This window comes from Passer montanus, unplaced genomic scaffold, assembly GCF_014805655.1.
Source record: "Passer montanus isolate IOZ18808 unplaced genomic scaffold, ASM1480565v1 scaffold2, whole genome shotgun sequence".
NCBI classification, from domain to species: domain Eukaryota; kingdom Metazoa; phylum Chordata; class Aves; order Passeriformes; family Passeridae; genus Passer; species Passer montanus.
Genome location: NW_024366591.1, coordinates 21,859,416 through 21,880,709, shown reverse-complemented (window position 1 = coordinate 21,880,709; position 21,294 = coordinate 21,859,416). Strand labels below are relative to the sequence as shown.

The 21,294-nt window shown below is 43.2% G+C and overlaps 1 protein-coding gene across 1 annotated transcript; it reads right to left on the bottom strand.

Moving 5' to 3' along the window:
* Positions 1-1,007: 1,007 nt before the first annotated feature.
* On the bottom strand, positions 1,008-20,659 carry LRP11 (LDL receptor related protein 11; the record flags this gene model as incomplete). Its single annotated transcript, XM_039706864.1, has 7 exons — positions 1,008-2,618; positions 2,892-2,993; positions 8,386-8,595; positions 10,138-10,263; positions 12,334-12,475; positions 15,386-15,549; positions 20,206-20,659. Coding segments are annotated over 7 exons (1,353 nt in total), but the record flags the coding sequence as incomplete, so codon positions are not given.
* Between the last annotated feature and the right edge of the window lie 635 nt (positions 20,660-21,294).

Sequence of the window (21,294 nt, the reverse complement as noted above, 5' to 3'; positions counted from 1 at the left end):
ACACGGTATTGGGACCAGTGTGTGTGTTAACTGCAGGAGCTGCCAAACCAATCTGTTACTTTGCCCACTTTGTCTTGCTCTCCATCCAGCTGACAATGCCCCCAGGCTCTCTGGTAAGGTGACTCCTGTACCTTGCTTGCTGTCTGCTGCTCTGTTTGCAGGCGTTCATTCTAGCTGTCATATGCAAAATCCCTGAAGGTTTATTCCCCTACAGCAGCACAGAAACAAAGGCTGCTGTTGGGCAGAGTGACTGGAAAGCTGAGCAGCCTCTTGCACCATGGCTGCACTGGCTGGCTTGTGCTTTGTGCCAGATCCTGCTGTTGTCCTGCCTGGCAGAACAAAACCAAACCTTTTGTTCTGCTGCTGGCTGTGTGCCAGGGTAATGTGTTTTGGTAATAGGAGCACGGTGGGCACAGAGAGAAAAGACCACTTTTCTTACTGCTTTGATAAAGTGGTGAAGGACATTTAGGTATTTCATTAAAACCCAATGCAAATTTCAATGATGGAAAATAAGACCCCAACTAAATGGGCAGTGAGTCTTCCCTAGAAGGCTGTATTTAAAATGTGGCCTTTTGGATCTTGTGCTATTTGCCATGTCTTCTAGGGGCTGGGATGGAAGAGAAGCCATACTCCCAAACTGGAAATGGGCAGCATCAGCAGATGGTCTCCTGGACCCACTGTAGCACTGAAGTACAAACAACCAGACTTTGTCTCATGTGGCACAAGCAAGGAGCACTGGCACCCAGATTCCCTGAATGGCTGACACAGCCAGCTCTACAACTGCTGTCCTGCTCAGCTCAAGCACTGCTCGAGAGACAGGTCACACAGGCAGATGTCCTGTCTTCTCTGTCTCCCTGGAACAAGTATCTCAACAACTTCCCCCACCATTCACATTCCAGCTTCTTGTAAGGCTGTTTCACAGAAAGGAGAAATTCTGTCTGCTCTCATGACGCAGTCTTGTAGCACAGAATTTAGCTGGCAATGGAAACGAAAGACAATGCAATAAATATAAGAATAGAATTGGTTTATTAGAGCTATTTTACATAAAGTAATCAAGAACAAATTACTTGAAGAACTATTTGTATACCATGGCAATATTCTTGCTGACTCAAAGTTACTGAAGTACAAAAGACGACATACAAACAATGCATGCCTCATTTGACTCTGGTTTTATTGAGACCCATGAGGAATGTGACATCCTTGGGACAGCCAAACAAGACAGACAGCACAGTGTGTGTGTATATATAAGTATATATAACATGTACTGTACACATTTTACTGGTAACACATCTGCAGTTCACTCACACATATCAATTACTTGCTCTAATTCTATGAGAATTTTTCTGGGGTGAGGGCAGATCACCGAAGCTTTCAAGCTTTGCAGGGAGCTATGGGATAACCAGCAGGAATCCTACACTCTGTCATCTTGGGTAGAAACTGCTGTGTGCTGTTCTCACACTGTGTGAGGGTGGTGGGCTGGATGTGGACAAGGCTGAACAAGCCCTGAGCTCCAGGGACAGACACAGTCTGGGATTGCACACGGAATCATAGAGGGGTTTGGGTTGGAAAGGACCTTAAAGATCATTTAGCTCCAGCCCCCCTGCCATGGACAGGGACACCTTCCACTAGACCAGGTTGCTCAGGGCTCCATCCAGCCTGGCCTTGAACACTGGCAGTGATGGGGCATCCACAGCTTCTTTAGGCAGCAGTACATGACTGCTTTTGAGCACTGGGAAGTCCAAGCTCATCCGCTGAGGAGCTGCATTTTTTCATTTCAGCATTTAGCAAGAATGGCTGTCTGCTAGCAGTGCAGAGGTTTAAACTGAGTGAAAATAACATGCTTTCTTCCTTAAATCCCAATTTTCTTTGCAAAAGCTGGTGCCTGGATTGCAACTGCTTTTCATTAACAAAGCAAGACACATTCTTTAATGAAAATAAAGAATCCCAGGGCATCCCAGTGCATCAGGCGGAAAGAACACAACTGGTCTCTGCTGGATGGTGAAGGAACGTGTTGGCTGGAGCATCCCGGTCCTCACAGTGGTGGCAGCACTGAGAAGAGCAAGATGGCACAGGCTTCCCCCCAACTTTGGCCAACACAGCCAGGCTGTGGAGCCTTGTCTGCTCCAGTGCACAATCCCTGGGGTGCACTCAGCCCTGGCTGAAACCCCAACTGCTGTGGGGAGGGCAAGGGCACCCCACATCCAGTTTGGGGTCTCCCCACCTTGCAGTGTCTTCTGCACAACAATCAACTAGAGCTACTCTCCAGAGCCTGAGCGTTTCTTATTTTCTGACCAAGGTCATCTACCCACTTTTTATATCATCACCAAAGGGGAAGAGTATGTTCTTCATCTCATAAGCCGCTTCTACACTTGAAAATAAACTAAGGATTTTGGTCCTTTTATAGAGGCAGAGATTCATGGACACAGGAGAAAGGGGAGAAGACAACTGACCCAAATCCAGGTTTTAGAGATACATCCCATTGATGAGGTAATCAGACTCTTCAGATGTAATGGGTCGAGCTTTTTTGAGCTTCTGTTTCACTAAGCGCAGTCTGCAAGCAACCATAAGCAGCAGCAAAGCAGTGATTGCCAGGCCTAAGGCTAAGGGTAACACAGCACCTACAATGAGGTTAAGAGAAATTACATTTTATTTAACACAGTGAGACGCTGGGAGAGAAAAGCTGAAATTCATCCTTAAAAATACAGCTAGTCTACCACTTGGATGTCAGTAATTGGAACAATTCATACCATGAAACCAAACTGCAAGATCATGTTAGGGACAGTTCAGAATATGTAAGTACATTATTCAATTCTTGACCACTTTAATGGTATCTATAGCACCTGACTGAAAAACTGACATAATTCAAACTTAATTCACATGGTTGGTCTTACCTGTTTCTGGGACTGGGCGACCACCTCCAAGCTGATCTCTCTTTGGCATCATTATGCCATCCCCATTTTTATCATCTGTTCTTTTCCCTGAGGAACTGTTATCTGCACAAAATCAAGCCAGATAAATAAATACTGCAGTTCAGTGACTCAGGAAATCTTATCCACAGGACACTAATATTAAATAACGTGAAGCACTTAAACTTATGGGGAAAAAACAAACAAAAGAACAGTTCAAGAACTTCTGACTTCAACTGTATAATTTGAATTTTTGAAATAATGTGAAATTAAAGCTAAAATTTCAATTCAATTTTACATCCCAAACCACAATGCATCTCAACCAAAAGCAAGGGCACTTTGACTAAGCTGTGATACATTTGCTGGCAGCCTTCAGAACTGTTACAGAGCTAGCAGAAACACACTATGCTACAAGATCTGTAGAATATGGATGTGAAATGTTGTAATTGGAATTACATGTAGTGGTGGGTGCTAAGGAAGTGTTTAAGTCAATTAGTCTGGAACATGCACTGTGTGTAAGTCCCACCCACCTCCAGCAGCTCTGAAGAGCAGCAGAAGGTGTCCCTGGCAGTGGCAGCAGCAAATGCACAATGGCAGCAGTTAAAGCTTAAATTGTTTCACTGGCACTGTCATGAAAGTCCACGCTAATGTTCCCACTCCAAGGCAGAAGGCAGCCTCTCAGGCTGTGGCACTATTGCCCTGCCTTTTTGGCTGGGGTGCATAAACACTGACTTCAGCCACAGGGAATGCTGTAGAAACCAGCCATGGCCCTGTCCTCATTGGGCTCCTGATCCTGGCATGTAAAGTGGGCTTGAAAAAGTCTGAACAGTGAATGTACTGGCCTTAAAATATCCAAATGGTATCAGAGATGTGCAGGACCACCTGAATGTAACTGACACCAAAACCAGCAGGTGTTTTTCCTGAATTAAACTAAATGAATATTTGTCTTTATTTTGGAAATACCCAAAAGACATCAGCTCTTTTTAAGAGCTGCTCCAGCCTGCATCTAAATGCCTGTTTTAGAAACTTGTTTCCCTGCCGTGTAAGTAAAGGCAATATTTAAGTCAACTGCTTGTAAAGAAATTTGGCCAATATGGAGAAAAGTTTAGTGGGAAGTTTTTGGAAGGGTAGAAGAATAGAATCCTTTCAATAAAGCTTGTAGGATTTTGCTAGGACTTGTGGCTGTTCTTACATGACTGGAGAGACTATCAGAGTCAATGCTGCTCAATATCTTATCTGTTATCTCTAGAACACAAAGAGCAATTTCCCCAAAGAAGTTTAGGAGCCTGGCATAAAGCATTTTACAGGCCTTTAATTTGGTTTGCACTTTCTCTTGATTTTCTAGTCTACTCCAAGGAAATTGCCATTTACAGCCCTTTCCAATTACCCTAAATTACAGATCTAGGTTACGGCTACTGCTGTGGGTGCCTCTGCAGTAAAAACATGACTAAGGCTCGGGCACTCAGTCAAATGCTGTAATGCCAGCCCTGAACAGCACTGCACGGGCAGCCTGGGAGAGGCAGAGGCTCTGTGCCAGGGGAATGCAAAGCTGTTGTGGTGATTTATACACTTGGGATGGCTGTGCTGGTGAGTGCAAATCTTCAGGCTGCTCGTGAATTCAACCTGTCTGCGTGACCCTCTTTGCTACTGGCCAGTGCTGCTTAGAAACCAGTTTGAAACTGGCCCCTGCTCACTCCAGAGTACTGTGCTGCTACTGAGTGTTTTCTACATTCATCTGCAAGTTCAGGAGTGCCAGAATATGCAGTGAGGCTTAAGAACTTCCCTGGAGAAGGACACTGGGGCTATTTGGAGGCAGCCATGCAGAAATGCTGCGCTGGCCTTTGCAGGAGATGCAGTCTGGGTAACTTTACTACCATGGAAACATGGCTGCAGAGAGAGAAAGGACTCTTTATTGACATCAAATGCCTCTTCCTCCATCCACTCTCAACTTTGAAAGAAATGTTTGGCCTTTCAGCTTGGGCAAAAGTAGACCATGAGTCTGTTTCAGAAGACTCGGTGCCCTGAGTGCCTGAGGGGGTTATCTCAAAGTCAGACTTGGTGTTCCCCTGGACTTGCCCTGCTGTAGAGGAATCCCATTGAAAAGGCAGAAATGCAGAACAAGATTTACCCACTGTAAACAATCAATGATTTTTGGGTTTTGTATTGGTTGGTTGTGGTCTTTCACTTCACTTTGAATAGATCCCAGTAGGTCAGGCAGAAGTTTTAAACAGTCCTTAACTTGGACTTGCATATTTTCATACTTCAGTGTAAATCCTTAAAAAGCTTGTATCAAGTCAGAGCTAAGCATGAAGGGCCACTGTAAGGAAGGTTAAAGGAAATTTGGAACAGAGAATCTATTAAGAGAAAATGGATTCTAGAAATAAGTTCCCTTAAGTGTCACCCTCATAGGTAGAAAGCTCATATATCTGCTACCAGGAACTATCTCACAGTCCAAAACATTACAACTTAGCCCAGCTCCTTTGGAGAAAAGGAAAAAAGATTAATTTGGTCGTACTTGACAAGGAAGTCCCTTTATTAGACATCTTTATTGAATTCTCAGAGATGAAAGTTGTTTATGGAGAGGTAAGTAGCAGAAGGGACAGGCCTTTATTGGTACTTTAGCCACTACTAATAAAAAAAAAAGTAAAAAACAAAACAAAGGAATTCCCAAGTCCTACAGTGCCTCGGGAAAAACTTCTCTTGTTTAAAAATCAACAAAACTTCTCTTGTTTAAAAATCAACAGATAGCTCCTGTATCTGCATAGAGTCTAGCAGCAAACTGGAATGTGCTAAATGCTGTCTCCAATAGGTAAAACCTTCACTTACTCTGCCTGCAGTCACCTGATTTAAGAGCATCACATTTGTCTTCCTGGATTGTTATTTCCATGATGATCTGAAACTGTCAGCTGAGAATTAAGAAAAATGTGGCCTGAATGCAGCACTTTCAAGTGAAAAGCCGGAACCTGTGCTGCCTCTGTAAAGCCATATCCCCTAATATGTATCTTAAGTAGACAGCTTTTCACCATAGTGACATTAAAATCACTGAAGCTATTTTCAAAACTTATGTAAAATAGTATATAAGAAGCCGGGATGTTTGCAATGTCAGCTCCAGGCCAACAAGAACATGATTGCCTTGGTCCAACAAAGACCTTTACAGTGATTCAGAGGCAGAGGTTCTACCTTGGCATCAGCAGCAGGAGACAATCCCTCCCAGAACAGGATTTCTGCCAGTGGAATTGCTGACCTTTGAGGTTGCTGGTATGATTTCTGCTCAGCACTGCTCATCTTTTCTCAAAAATGCATATAACATTATTTCCCTCCTGGACACATTTCCAGATGAGCTTCACGGAGCTGCTCCAGCATTTCTGTGTCTCTCATTTTTGTATCACATAATTATTAGATTTGGTCTGTAACCTCCCTGAGATGGCAGTGGTGGAGGGAAGTCTAATTAATGGATCTGGGTGGATTTTAATGAATAAATTAGATGTCTGTCTCTCCAGCTCCATAAAGACTGTGGTGTTTCCCAGTGGGGCAGGACTTGGGCCTCTCTGGACTTCTGTGAATCATTAATACGCAGCATGGGACTCTATGAATTTTCAGTGTCTGCAGGAGAAGACAGCAGCTCAGAGCAGGTTTTGGCAGAGCAGTTTTTGGCAGTTTCTGCCCTTCAGACCCATGTACCTAGCACGTACTTAGCACCTCTTCAGGCCCCAGCCCATGCACCCTAACTGGAATCAATCCGTAGGCAATTTTAAACCTCGCTGAGCTGTTTGCTGCTTTTTTTGGTTAGAAGTATTGTGTTCTTGGGTCAGTAAATACTGGATCCTTTTATTCCACGGGGAAATAATTAAGCATCTAAAATTAAATTTTGACCGAGCCCTGTCATAAGAAAAATATTAAACCCACAAGAATTAAAACAGCTTGAAATCTTGCCTGGTGAAAATCAGAAGATTACAAGAGGTACTGGTAGTATACTAATCACTGAAGCCCCATCACACTTTAGTTTTCTAAGCATCTTTTTCTTTGCTTGTCTACTGCTGTGCAAAAAGCTACCTTTAGAGCAAAACTGGTGCAAGTAAGTTGCTGTGCAACGGGTAAACACAGAAAATGATTATGCAAAAATGCTTCCGCATTGTACTTCCAGTTATAACCCTTGATTATCAATTGCTGAAGGTAGTGGCCTCAGTTCTGGTTTTATGCCTGGATTCATAAGCCAAATGATTTTTGAGACCTACTTAGCAGCTTAGACTTCCCACTGGAGCCTGCAAAGTCCTTTGGAAGTTTGATGTTCAGTTTGGGTGGCCCCACATCAGGTGTCACTCAAGACTATATGAGTGAGAAGGGTTTGAAGCAGACTTCAGAATTTTAGACAGCAGTGAGAAGTTCATTTAGAGGTCATCTATACTGCCAGAAAAGGGGAAAACATTTGGGACAGGATTTTGCTGTCAGTCCCGACAAATTCACTTAGGCCATCAAATTCTTGACAACATTGTTTTCACTCCCTTTGCACAGTGTTCACAGAGTGTTCCCTTTGCAGAGTTTTCACTCCTGCACTCCACAGATGAAGTACAAGCACCTTGAAGGGAACGTCCAGGTGCCAACCAGGGCAGTGCCCTTTTCCAGAGTCAACAGCAGAGGGCACTGAGCACTGCTCTGTTGTAACTGGATAATAAAGCTATGTCTTGGGGCACATGAATCAGTCGAAACCATGAAGAAATAAAAGTGGGGGGTTTGTACTGATTCTAGGCTCTGTGCACACAGTTTTGCTTTCATGTAATTGCCATTTCAGATCATTCTAATTCATTAGCATGGACCTTAAAAGACACATCAATTTCATTGCAGCTTCTGGAGCTTTACCAAGGCCAGCGCTGGGGCTCTGCCTGTAACATCACACAATGACTCACTACAGGCTTGCAGCCACTGTGCAGAACAATACTGGGGACCTGTACACGGGCACCTGAGGTAGCTTGTTACCAAAGCCTGAGACTTTTCTACTATGAGCAAAGACTGCTCCTGCCCTGGAGACGGAGTTCAGGAAAAGAAAAAAAAAAAGAAGCGAGAAGTAATACTTAGCACCAGGAGAAAAGCAATTACTCTCACCCAAGTTGAACAGCACTTTATTATGTGCTCCTGAAGTACTCCCCTACAGATTTAAAGAGCCTTAATACATCAGCCTACACAGCTGAACCTGTGGCAGAATATTTATTTAGTTCACTGCACATTTTGTTCCTTAGACTGTATTATTTCCCTAGCATTCCTACATTTCAACTTTCTTTTTGCACCTACTATAAAATAGATTTAACAGTAATAAATCAAAACCTTGATTTATTAGAACTTCATTATTACAGGTTTCTTTTGTATTTATTTACATTTGAAATTTTTTCTCTTAGCCAGGCACCAAAAGACAAATTAAATTTAAGGTGCAAGACACTTCCTTTCTTTAAGGAGAAGGATTTATTGAAAATGATGAAATTCTTACCTGGCACAAATCCACTGATTTGTTTCTTTGGTCCCTGAGAAAGCGATTGATTAGACATGTCTGGATCCACTGAGAGAAGTTGTTGATTTCTGGCAGTGGCTTTCAGGGTGTTCACTGCAGAGTTTTCCTCTGTGTTTTCAGTCAGTCCTGCAGTCCTTTGCTGGGTAGTGCCAAGAGCTGCATGTGTCACCGTCTTCCGACCCGAGCTGACTGTTAACAGAAACAAAAATTTTTGTACAATGTTTCTGTTGTACAAAAAAAATGTTTGTACAACAAGGGAATGGAAGTGTTCTTAAGGAAGATTGTCCAAGATGGGCCTTGAGGTAAAGAACTTCCTCAGGTTCAGACATATGATGAAATACCTAACACTTGCTCTCAAGAGTACACTCATGACTCCTACAGTGAAATCCAGCAACTAAACTATAATGAAAGAGTGGTTAGCCACTGTGCCCATTCACCCTCTGGTGGTTTTTGCTCACTTAGCTGAGCATTGGCACATGCTGAGGGATGACTAACGAAAGCAAATACGATGGTGAATCAACTGGTTCCCACAGTGTTTCAGATTCTTGCAAGGTGTCTAACAGCACCTAACAGTGAAGGGTACCTCTGAGACACCCTTTCACACAGAGACCACAATGCTTGTTTCCAGAATCATCATGCAAGTGCAAAACTGATCTTTTAACTGGTGAACACAAAATCTGTCACTTAGGTGTCAAAACCTTGACAGTTTTAATATGCTTTGAAGAAAATTTATGAGCACCTGAGTATGCAAGTATTAAACCTTCCCATGTGCTAATTCCAGTGAAAGGCTGGGAGCAAACTGCTTGCTCACAGGGAGAGAGGCCACAGAAGTGGCATTGTCCCCCTTTGGTCATTGAGGCTGTGATTACTTTCACAGTCTCCTGTGCCACTGTGGCCTGGCACTGCTGTAGTGTACTTTTATATTTTGTAATAGTTTGTATTAGTTTTGTTTTTGTATCCCCTTATTTTTCCCAAATGATTTACCCCTGATTGTACCTCCTCCCTCTATCTGTGTAATCATTCTCCTGTGTTGAGATCATCCCCAAATCCCCGCCCTGGCTCTCTGTCAGTCACTCAGCATCCCATCCCCTCTATCTAGAACTTTCAGTCTAAGTCATCAGTGATTAGTCCGAGCCCAGGGCTCAGCCCCCCAAGTATTATTTTAGACACTATCCCAAATGCATCCTCTCCATCTAGAAATTTCAGTCTAAGTCATAGAGTGATTAGTCCAAACCCAGGGCTCAGCCCCCCAAGTATTATTTTAGACACTATCCCAAATGTCCATCCCTAAGATTTCATCCCTGGAGGGCCTTTATTGTCAGCAAATGTATCTACGCAGTGCTCCTGGGCACTCTGAGCAAGGCACATCAGTGAGGTGTGGGGCTCCCCTGGGGAGTTCCAAATAAACCTTGGACTGACCACCTGCTGAGAGTCGGCTTTTTATCCTGTCCCGATGTCTCCAGTGTCTCTTCTGATGCAAAGGCAACTAGCCCAGCTGCTCGCCCTGCTGAGAGTCGGCTTTTTATCCTTTCCCGATGTCTCCAGTGTCTCTTCTGATGCAAAGGCAACTAGCCCAGCTGCCCTCAGTACCCTCGGGGCACCAGAGAGTGTCCCCCCCACCCCCTGCCCCCGCCGTCAGGCGCTTCGGGGCTGCCCCCCATTGTCTGCCGACCCGGGGCTGGCCGGGGTTCCTGAGAGGCTCCCAGAGTGATAGAGACATGGCACACTTACGATTCTGGCAGAAAGTCTCGTCTGATCCATCAGGACACTGTCTCACACCATCACACGCAAACGTGATGTCAATGCAGCAGCCATCGTCACAGATAAACTGGTAGCGAGAGCAAACCCCAACACAGGCTGTTGAGAAACAATTCCCAAATTACCAAAAGAGAAATCCAAGTAGTAAATACTGAGTCAGTGACTGAGTCAATGACTAAAATCTGCAGCACGGAGGAAAAAGCAAAATCACGCTACGTCAAGAAGCACCATGAACAAGGCACAAAGTCCAGACTCAGCTGTGTGACATCGTATTGACTCAGAAGCAAATATAGGCAAGAGCTGTTCCTGGCACCTTCATCACTAACCTGGTAATCTCTTTATTACAGGAATACTCAACCTGGAGGCTGTTGCACCGTACACCTTGTGCAGCACCCTTACAATGCTTTGAATTCTGCTGGCCTAAGGTGAAAGGAGATCTTCCTAAGCTTAAAAGATGCAGAACAGTCCTGAAAATAAAGAAATGAAATCTCTGTGGCTGTAACTGCATCCCTCCTCTCTTTAGTAGTAATTCCTACTAAACATCTATTTAACACCAATATGTTGCTTTACATGCACACATTTGGACCATATGGGATCTTTTATGGCATATTTTCTGCAACATAATTAAAATACTCAAAGAATGCTCATCATTTATTGACATCAGCAATCCAGTGACTTCAATACAGCACAGACCAAAATATGACTAGGTCACGCTCTCACTAATTACTTTCACCAGAAAGAACTGACTGCTGCCTGCTTTAAAATTTAGATTCCCCTGGAAATGGAGAGTATCCCTGGACATCCCATTTTGCATACTCAAAGCTTTCCTGAAACCCATTCAGATTCTGTAATTGTCAAGTGTTTACATCTGTGCTTTTGTCTTTCCAACAGCAGTGCAGTTCATCACTTTGTAAAGCACTATCAAGTTCAGTGCTTGATTAGTGTTGTAAGAGCAAATCAATTTGCATAAGGGAGCACAGCCTTTGGTTGTTATCCTGCTGTGTACCAAACGATGCACCATGCTAAGGGAAGGATGCCAGGAAAGCAGACAACTGTTTAAAACCCCTAAAATCTGAAAATGCATCTCCCAAACTTCAGCACTAGTAATAGCACTGATCTTGCATGTATTAAGGCATCAAGAACTGGTTTAGCTACAGCAGTAGAACTAGAATTGCTAATGAAGCTGGAGAATTACAAAAATAAAAAAGAGCAAATCCCCTATGTGGTCCATACAAAAGATACCCAAGATACCCACACCAGCAAATAAACAAAGCAGCAAACCTCTCTGGCTGCTTTAGCTGAATTAAATATTAATGAACACAACTCTATCATCCATTACTGGAACACTGGCATTATTAAGCAGATTTTTTCTTAATAACAGCTTATTGCCATGGGACTACCCTCTCACACAGAGATATTGTGCTGAGGCAGAGCAAGATTTTCACTGGTTCTGCTAAACATGGTGATAATGCTATTTAACTTTGTGCCAGAGCAGCAGATCTGCACTAGCAACTTGTTAATTACAATGTAATTAGAAGTTATAACATTGAAGAGCAGGACTGACAGCCACCGAAATCTAACCTACTTTCTACCTTTTATGCTTTTCACATGTTTCTGAAGCTCAGAGTTTAAAAATGATGGGTCAGTTCCAGTTTCAGCTTCCCCAGTCGCATAAGGCTTCAATAACAACCATCAGAAAGAAAAACTTAAATGCATTAAAACAAAAAACCATGTCAACTTTCAGACTGCAAATGCAGGTCAGTATTATTCTTAGTCTGCCTCAAACATAGTATTAAGTAATTTAAACTGGATCTTCCCTATAGCACAAGCCCTGTCATGATGCCCACACCATCTGACTGTTACAATGCACCTGACACCTGTGCCAATATTTCACTCTTCCAATCCAATTAAGTCTTCTTATTAGCAATAGAAGGACAAATACTCAGTGCCTAAAAGTATTACTGCTCTAACAGACAAGTGATGCTTGCTTGTTTCCTCACTTTAAAAGAGCAATTCAAAGCTGAAAGAGATGTCATTATGTAATGAGCAAGGGCAAAATAAAACACTGAAAATGGAGAATAACATTTTTATCTTTATCAAGACCCTTGCTCGGCTCTGAGTGTCATACCCTGGGTGTCACAGAGGCAACAGCTCCAGCCATTTTCTCACCTGCTGCAGAATGAACCATGGGCAGAATGGTCACAGAGACGTTGTCAGAGCTCCGCTGACCTGCAGTGTCTGTCACGGTGAGCTGGAAAATATACCCGCCCTCCTGAATGTGGGACAGCTTCAGTGTTCCTGGCTGCGGTACCTGAGTGAAGGCACACAGCAAAAAAACATTGGCACAATGGATCCATCCATGACCTTCCAGGAATAAGGAGCTCATCATGCAGATGAGCAGATTAAATACCTCCTGCAGTCTAGTCAGCCTATTCAAACACATATTTCAGCATGTAACATTTGATCTCTTTTTTATTTTTGCATCCATTTGTAAAAAACCCACAATGTTCAGGTAGTGTTTTCATGATCTGCTCAGTTACCTGGAGCTGTGGATCTCAGCACACAAATGGAGAACAAATGATCACATACATTTAAATCAATTTGTGAGTAATTAGAAATGTAATTTGGAGGATAGACAGTAAAATATTGGCCTTTTGCCCTTTATCAAGTTAGTCTGTAGACAATATAACATGGATCCACAGAAATAAATTTTCATGCCTGAAAGAGAACAAGAATTTTTGATTAATATGGCCAGATTATAGAAGAGTGTATTCACAAACCATTTTTTCTCTCAGTGAAAAAATTTCCTACCTGAATTTTTTTTCCTTTTCTATTTACATGAATGCACTCAGTTATCTGATAAGACTGTTGAGTACCTCCTGATGGAGTATATGACCCCTTACAATTTCATTCTTTAATGCATTAAAGAAATTATTATGCTCTAAAAACACCTGCTGTTCTTCACTGTGACTGTTGGGAGAGCAAATGTGTTATTTAAAACTCATGAGCCATGGAGCCCAAGTCTCTTCCCAGTGCAGAGACAGAGAAATGCCACTGACTCTCGATACACCACCACTCCTCCTGGTGACCTCTGTGCTTTCCTTTTTATTTTCATGCTGCCCTGAAGAATGCTGGCCTGTATCTGCTTACACAGAAACTTTGGCTCAAAATAGATAATCAGCATTAAAAAAAACCCCAACCCATTACTGTCCCCAAGTGTCCAGGAGCTATGCAGCTACAGAGTGGGCATTAGCAATCAGAGAAGCAAATTACCTAAAAAAGCAATAATCAGTCACAACACAAAAGAAAGGAAAAAAAAAGGTTTCCTTCTACAATATCTAAGATCTCTTTATAGCAGTCCTTCCCCCTCCTCTGCCTTCTGTTTATTCTTTGCTACATAAAAGCAATGGAACAGCTGTCTTTTATCTTATTTAAACACACTCCCATTCTCCCTTGTAGCTATGGATTCATACATTATTCTCAAAGAATAAATTACACAAAATCCAGTAACTTCAGGGCAGTAACCAAAGCACTAAAGACATCAACTGAAGAATGCATTAGAAAAATCACAGCTATTAATTAAACTCTAAAATTTAAATTATCATGGTTAATCACCAGGGTACATATCTGTAGGAGAAATCCTTCTCATTTGAACACGATGAAAAAGTATTTATTTAAGCATAAATGTGTGTCAAATTCATTTTCTGTTAACAAATACAAAAAAGCCACCAAGGTTAATGTGAATTTTACAATTCTGAATGGATATAAGACTTGTCTCTATTTTATAAAGTGACTTTGACTAATATTAACAATATAAACTTTAAATGTTTTCATTAATTTCTGATTTTTGTTTTACTCTATGTTACTAAATCTCAGATTAATTTTAAAAGTATTTAATTGCTCTTTTAAGAAAATAATGCTGCAATGGGTCCAGTTAACAAGTCTTTGATTAAAAAGTGTTCTTTTATCTAGATGATATATAGGAATTATTCTTAAAACTCCATTTTGCTTTGCACTCTCCCACCTCTACATATCCTTTCTGCTCTAGGTGGAGTTCCCAGTGTGCCCTGGATGTTGTAGGCTGTGAGCAGACTATGAGTAGAGTCAGTGGACTTGAGATATTTTTTGTTTTTCTGCTGATCCTACAGCATTCACAAAAAAGACTAAAATGAAGAATTGCTCTGTTCATGGGTAATTTTGATTTGAAATCAAAGTGCAGCAGAAAATGTACAGATAAAATATTGCATAAGGTTTTCATCATGTTTCTTTGTAGCTTCTCCATAAGCACTGACAGGAGACTGTTGGTGAAAACCTGTTGTTATCTTTAGTAACTGAATTACTGAGAGGTCTCTAACTGGGGTGACAGAAGCTGAAAACCAAGAGCAGTGAGTACAAATAAAGCAGAGCTCAAATCCAGTGGAGTATTATTATCTGCTTGTTTGCTGCTGGCTGTCCCATGCCATCCAGCAAAGGGATTAACTGTGTAAGCCACTAGAAATAATCACTGGAATAACCCAGGGACACAGTGCAGTCTCTTTGACTGGAGGTCTTCAGCATGGGATTGGACAGATAAAATAATCTCATTGAGGCTCCTTGTCCCACAAACAGTTGGACCAGATGATCTTTTGAGGTCCTTTCCAACCTGGGCTGCTCTACTTTTCTGTGAGATAAATGTTCAGGTTGTAAAGACATCCTAATTTTGGTGCCTGGCAGACAGATTTGTATATATGTCATATTTTTAGCTGTACATTTAGAACTTGAACACAACTGTGCTATTCACATTCTTTGAACAGAGAGAGACATAATTCTCTCTCCCAGGATTTTTCCTGGGGAAGGCAATGAGAAAGCTCAGAGAAAGAAGAAAAAACAATTCTTGTCTCTACCTGTTGCGCCTGTTGTGTGGCACATGTGGAACGTGTTATGGAGATTGTTTACTGAAGAGTGACTTCTTAATTGGACTCCAGTGATCCTTGTTTGGATTGATTGACCAATTAGGTTAAAGCTGTGTTGTGACTGTCTGGTAAGGGGTCATGGGTTTGTCTGTAGTAGTAGTATAGTATAGTTTTAGGATAGTATAGTATAATATACCATAGCTTAATAAGGCAATTGTCCAGCCTTGTAAATCATGGAGTCATTGCACATTATTCCCTGGCTGGGGGTTGTCCTGCATCGATACACAACAATCTGGAAGTAACTGGCCCAAGGGGGGCTGCACGTGTACCTGCATGTCAACCGATGAGTCGCCCTGCAGCAGCGCCCACTCGTAGTGCACAATTCCATGGTCATCGGAGCTCTCCCGGCCATCCAAAAGCACCCAGTCCACAGGAGACTGCAGCACAATGTCTTGGCCTGCCCTACACTGTGGAGGCTCATCGTATTCTTCTTCTTCAACAAAAAAAGAGAAGATCAGTTATTTATCAGGGGAGGCCGAGTGATTATTTATATAAAACACTTTTCTTTCTTGGTTAAGGTATCGTTTCACCTCTGTGCAACTTCCTGAAAGAGTAACATGTTCATTAGTGCACATTTTGTTAAGCAAAGTAGTATCTGCTTCTATTTTCATTAATTGTCCTATGATATCTTCAGGAATTAACATTAGAAGCACATGGCATAGAAAACCTCTCTAGGTACCTGGATGTTTCGGCAATACAACAAACAGGATTATTAGCATCAGTGTATTTTTTAAATCTGAACTAAGGAAAATAGGTTTAAATATGACTTACATACAGATGGCAGTCACAGCACCTTTTTTAAACCTTTTATAGTACTCTGCTTAATTCAATAGGCTTCTAGTCCCTATTTATAATATTTCATTATAGGAATGGCAGACTTAGCATAAGGGGGCACCCTGATGCAGCAGTGCACATGATTAAAATTCATCAGACACCACCAATTTTAAGTGCCTCATTTAAGATATGGAAAGCTCAATTTTCAGAATATTTATTTATGGCATTTTGCTATATTCAAAGTACAATCTTTACTGATTAAAACTGTGTGTAGTAAGTACTTTTGCCAATCAGACCACAAGCTTTTGGGTTAGACTAACAAAAGTCTAACCCAAAGATTTTATCTTTCTACAGTTCCCCACTCAAGTGTCATTCCTTCTCTGGGCACCATGAAGTGCCAGGGTGCTCTCTGCTTTTCAGCCTCTGCAAAGGATACCCTGTAAATGATATTGATGTTATGCTCAGAAGAGCAAGTATTGAAATCAAGGTTGTAACTGCACTTGGTGTGAGCAGAGCTGCACAAGGAAAGGTCCCCATCAGCATGGGGAATCTTCCTTGCACATGCTGTTCAACAGTATCGTGAACATGCTTGAAGCCTTGGAGCCCATGGGAGCAGTGGGACAACTGTTTATCTCTTATTAAACAGCAAAATTATTATTTCTTGGTTTTTTCAGTAGTAGGTCAGACATAGAAAATGTCAAGGTAAATGTCTAAAGTTAGGAAAACATAAAATAACTACTTTCTATAATAACAGGAAGCATGAAGTGTTTCTTACTCATCCAATGACAAAGGCAGCTTTGCCTAATTTGTATACACTCACTTTTCAAAACCAACTTTCTTTTAAAAAAACCATCCAAGTGCAAAAAAACCCCCAAAACTCATTGTTAATAAAACCTCAAAATTAATTGTTAATAAACACCATCATTATGGTGCCAGGCCAATTTTTATTTTATAAAAATGAGTTACGTACAGACTTCACACAGTTACTTACTTTACAAATAACTGTTGAAAAGAAACTGACCTGGGTCTCAAACAGCACAGCTCAGTCTTTGGCTTCTACCTTGGAGAGGGGTTTTATGTCACCTGTCTGGTTTAAATGACTTGATCAATGCCCTGCAGGGGCAGAAACAAGCCCTAATTCCCCTAAGCAATGAGGATACTTTCTTCCTGGACTAACTTTATACTCCAGCAGCATGAGTTGCAAAGGAAGGACCACATTGAGAGAGTCACAGAAATTCATGCCCTTCATTAAAGATGAGTGAGGGTCCACACAGACCTCTAGTCCCAAAGGATGGAGGCACCACCCTTTGCTTGTAAGCCACCAGATCATCTTCAGAAAAGTAAATCAATGGCAAAAAGGACAATTTTACCTAACAGAGATATATGGCATGGGAGGAGACAGCCTATTGAGCTGAAGATTCTTTTTCCACAGCAAAGTTTTCTTCACATGATTTTTCTTCACATGATTCTTAGAGAGCTAAACACTTCCAAATCTTAGGAATAAAAAGTCTGCATAAAAAACTAAGGAGGCAAACTCATTTGAGCTACTTGCAGCCACCACTTGTGGGAATAAAGCACTATAAGCCACAGGTCAGCAAAAAATCATCTCAACTTCTGCTTTCAACTTGCATTTCAGTTGAATGCAAATAAGCAGTATGGAACTGAAATACCAGGTCAACACTCTGGGATGCTGGAGCTGGCTGCTTTCTAGAAAAAGGGGTGAAACTTTGAGAGCCAACAAAATAGGCTTTTTTCTCATCCTGCTTTTTATTTATTCTACTCCCTCCATCCTTTACACAGACTAGTTCTGCCAGTAATGAAGCTTCCAACTAATTTTCTGAATGAAGTTTTTGTTATGAAAGGTTATTTCACTGCCAACTCCTGAATGTGTTTGGTATTAGTCTACCTTGATGCTGAATCCTCCCATTGCTCACCACTAGTGATCTTAGAGATCACTGTATCCCAATGCACAGAAATATTTTCGAATTATGAGGGCACCACTTCTGTGGGTGAATGTTGGTTTGGTGTATCAGAAAGAAAATGGCAGAAGACTCAAGAAAAAAGGAGTCTGAAAGAAAAAAAAAAAAGAAGCATCTAAAATGATGGAAAAAAAATCTTGACATGAAAAGTTCTTTCCTAAATTTCTTAAACTCATTCATGGGGTGACAGAAGGGAAAAACAATGTGCCTTCATCATCCTGTTGCCCAGACTGTTTTTCAATATAATTGAAAAATGCACTGGTAACAAAACATCAGAGCAAAATAATTCAATCTTAATTTTATCTCTCCTGGTCTATGTCACATCTGACAGATGTTTAAATAAAAGTTCATTCTCCTTTGTGGCTTTGTTTCAGCTCCAGTGTAATTGCATTAAGAAATCATAATCCCCTGTTTCCTATACCACCATCACCCACAAGGCAGACTTTTAAATAAAACCAACAGGACACAGAGCAATTTTCAGACTAGGAACTGAAATTGCCTTGCAAGTCCAGTGCTGATAGTCAAAAAAGCTGCTAAAAAGACAAAGCATTTAAGAACTCCAGAATTCAAGAACTCAAGGAATTCAAGATTTCTAATAGAGCATAATTTGTACAATATATTATTTATATTGTGCTATAACTGCACCCTGAATTAGTTCCTAATAGTATTTAATAGAATTAAGGCAGTTCAAAATGAAGCCTAATTCTGTGTGACTTTGATGCAAAATCTCATCTTAAGCCTTATATCATGCAACTGCATACAGGCTTATGAAATACAACTACCATGAAGCTGCTACATAAATAACGCTGTGGAACTAATACTCCTCCTGCTGAAAATGTCAAAATCACACCTTGGGTTTTTCTGGTACCTTAAGCTTGCCTCATCTCCACTGCCATAAGATCCTTCCTTACAGCTCTCTAATCTACCTGCCCATGCACTTTGCAAAAAATATTTAGGAATCATAATGCCTCTCCAACTCGAGCCCCTGCACTCTCATGTTCCAGGGGATTCCCACTGATATTCTCATGAAACGTGCAGGACTGAATGGACCTCAAGCCTGACGTCTCCCCTCCCAAGAGCGCAGTAACAGCAGGCACATCTGGACACTGTTTTCACCCACACCAACACCAGGTCTTCTTCCTGTTGCATGCAGTGACTAATTTACTTCAGATGAGATCTATTGCTGAGTAAGATGCAGATGACATTTGGGAAAGTATTGTCCACAGAGATAATGAAATTACGTCAAAATTAGTTAACAGGAGAGTGTTTAACAACAGGAGGTGGGGGAAGGCAAACAAATTCTTTGAATCAGGTGCTAGGAAACAGACTCTAAATTTAGAAATCCAGATTTGTTTTCATCTACAGCTGCTTGCTCTGGATAATATTGCTCTTAAATATGCTTCAGAGTTGAACAAACTGCTGCTTTTGATGTGGCCTTGTTTCCAGAGGTGCCTCTTGAGAATGTCCATGCTGTGTCTGGAGAGGTATCCTTGTCTTCTTCAGTACAGCTCTTGAGTTCTTAAGCACAAAAAATCTTGATTTAAGTGAGTAAGAAGCTGTCTTAGGCAATGACATTTGGACAGCACCCCCAAGAACAGCATGTGCTTGCTCTCAGGCTATGCGCCAGGTTATGGCATAGCTGGGGAAAAAAGCACTTCATGCTTTTGAAGGTGACAAATATGCACAGTTCCTGGGGAGCTGGGACTTCTCTGGTTCCCCAGGGAGTGTGGGGCCAGTTATCATGCATATCCCACCGGCTGGCTCCCAGCCACCGGCTGGCTGGCACAGTGCCCACCGAGGGCTCTGCAGAGGCAGAGATGTTGAGACATGGGTTTCCCCAAGTCCAAACACCCCCAAAGCCCTCACAGAAGCGGTCAGGTCGGAAGGGACCACAGTGGGTCATCTGGTCCAACCTCCCTGCTCAAGCAGGGTCGTCCCACAGCACATGGCACAGGATTGTGTCCAGACGGTTTCTGAGTATCTCAGGTGAGGGAGACTCCACAGCCTCTCTGGGCAACTTGCTGCAGTGCGTGGTTACCCGCACAGTAAAGAAGTTCTTCCTCACGTTCAGCAGGATCTTCCTCTGCATCAGTTTCTTGCCTCTAGTCCTACTGCAGGGCACAACAAGGAGAGCCTGGAAGCATCCTTTGGAACCCCCTCCCCTTAAGGTATTCACACACGTTGGTTAGGGTCCCTCGGGCACGGCCGGGCCGCCCTCCCGGCCCGGGGAACCCCGCACCGGCGACGCCCCACGACCCGGGAGCGGGCTCCCGGCGCCGGGGCAGCCGCACGGACGGCGCCCTCCTGCCGCCCTTCCCGCCGCGCAAGCCGCTTACCCGTGGGCGGCGGGGCGACGCCGGCGGTCCGGCGGCTGTAGGAGCTGTAGCCGCGGTGCGGGGCGAAGCGGCAGACGGGCCGGCCGCGGTGCGTGCAGTTGAAGAGGTAGCAGCCCGGCTCGGCCGCCGTGCCCCGCGGGCGGGCGGGCCCCTGCACCACGGCCAGCGTGCAGCGCGGCTCGGCGCAGCAGGCGTCCAGGCACTGCCGCCAGCCCGACACGGCACCCGGCGCCCGCAGGAAGGTGGCGCCGGCCGCGATGGAGTCCTTGGTGCGGATGATGGAGTCGGGCCTGGCGGAGAAGCCGCCGCTTCCGCCGCACCGCTCCCCGCCGCCCCCTCCGCCGCCCGCCGTCGCCGGCGGTCCCGGCTCCTCCTGCTGCAGCTGCCGGCGGAACTCCTCCAGCAGCGTCTCCACGCCCGAGATCTGCGAGCGCAGGTCGCGGAGCGGCCGCGCTCAGCACCCGCCGCCGCGAACAGCTCCGGCCGGCCCCGCCCCGGCCCCGCCCCCAGAGCGACATTCCTGCGGGAGCCGCCGTGATAGGAGAAGGAGAGAGGGGTCAAACGGGATGAGGGTAATTTTAAGATGTATTTTAGAAAGAAATTCTTGCTGTGAGGGTGGTGAGGCACTGGAACAGGTTGCCCAGAGAAGCTGTGGATGCCCCATCCCTGGAAGTGTTCAAGGCCAGATTGGATAAGGCCTTCCAGAATCTAGTCTAGTGGAAGGTGTCCGTACCCATGGCAGGGGGTTTGGGATTAAATGACCTTTAAGGTCTGTTCCATTCTGTGGAAACCCTTAAAATTCTGTCATTCGACTGCTCTATGACTCCACATGGGGTTGGGAAGGGGTCACTGAAACTGCTGGTGGTTCTGTCAACCTGAGGAAACAAAAAAGAAATTGCAGAAGACTCCATCGCAGGCATGGCATTTCTGTTTGGAAATTACAAAAAAAAAAAGAAAGCCAGTAGTCAAAAACATAATGTGCAAAGCTGTGGCCTCCTGACCTGCAAAAAAAAATCCCACATAGGATCTTAACCACCCAAAACAATGGTGAAGATCTTCCCATGCAAGTTTTTGAAGTCTTTGCTAAAG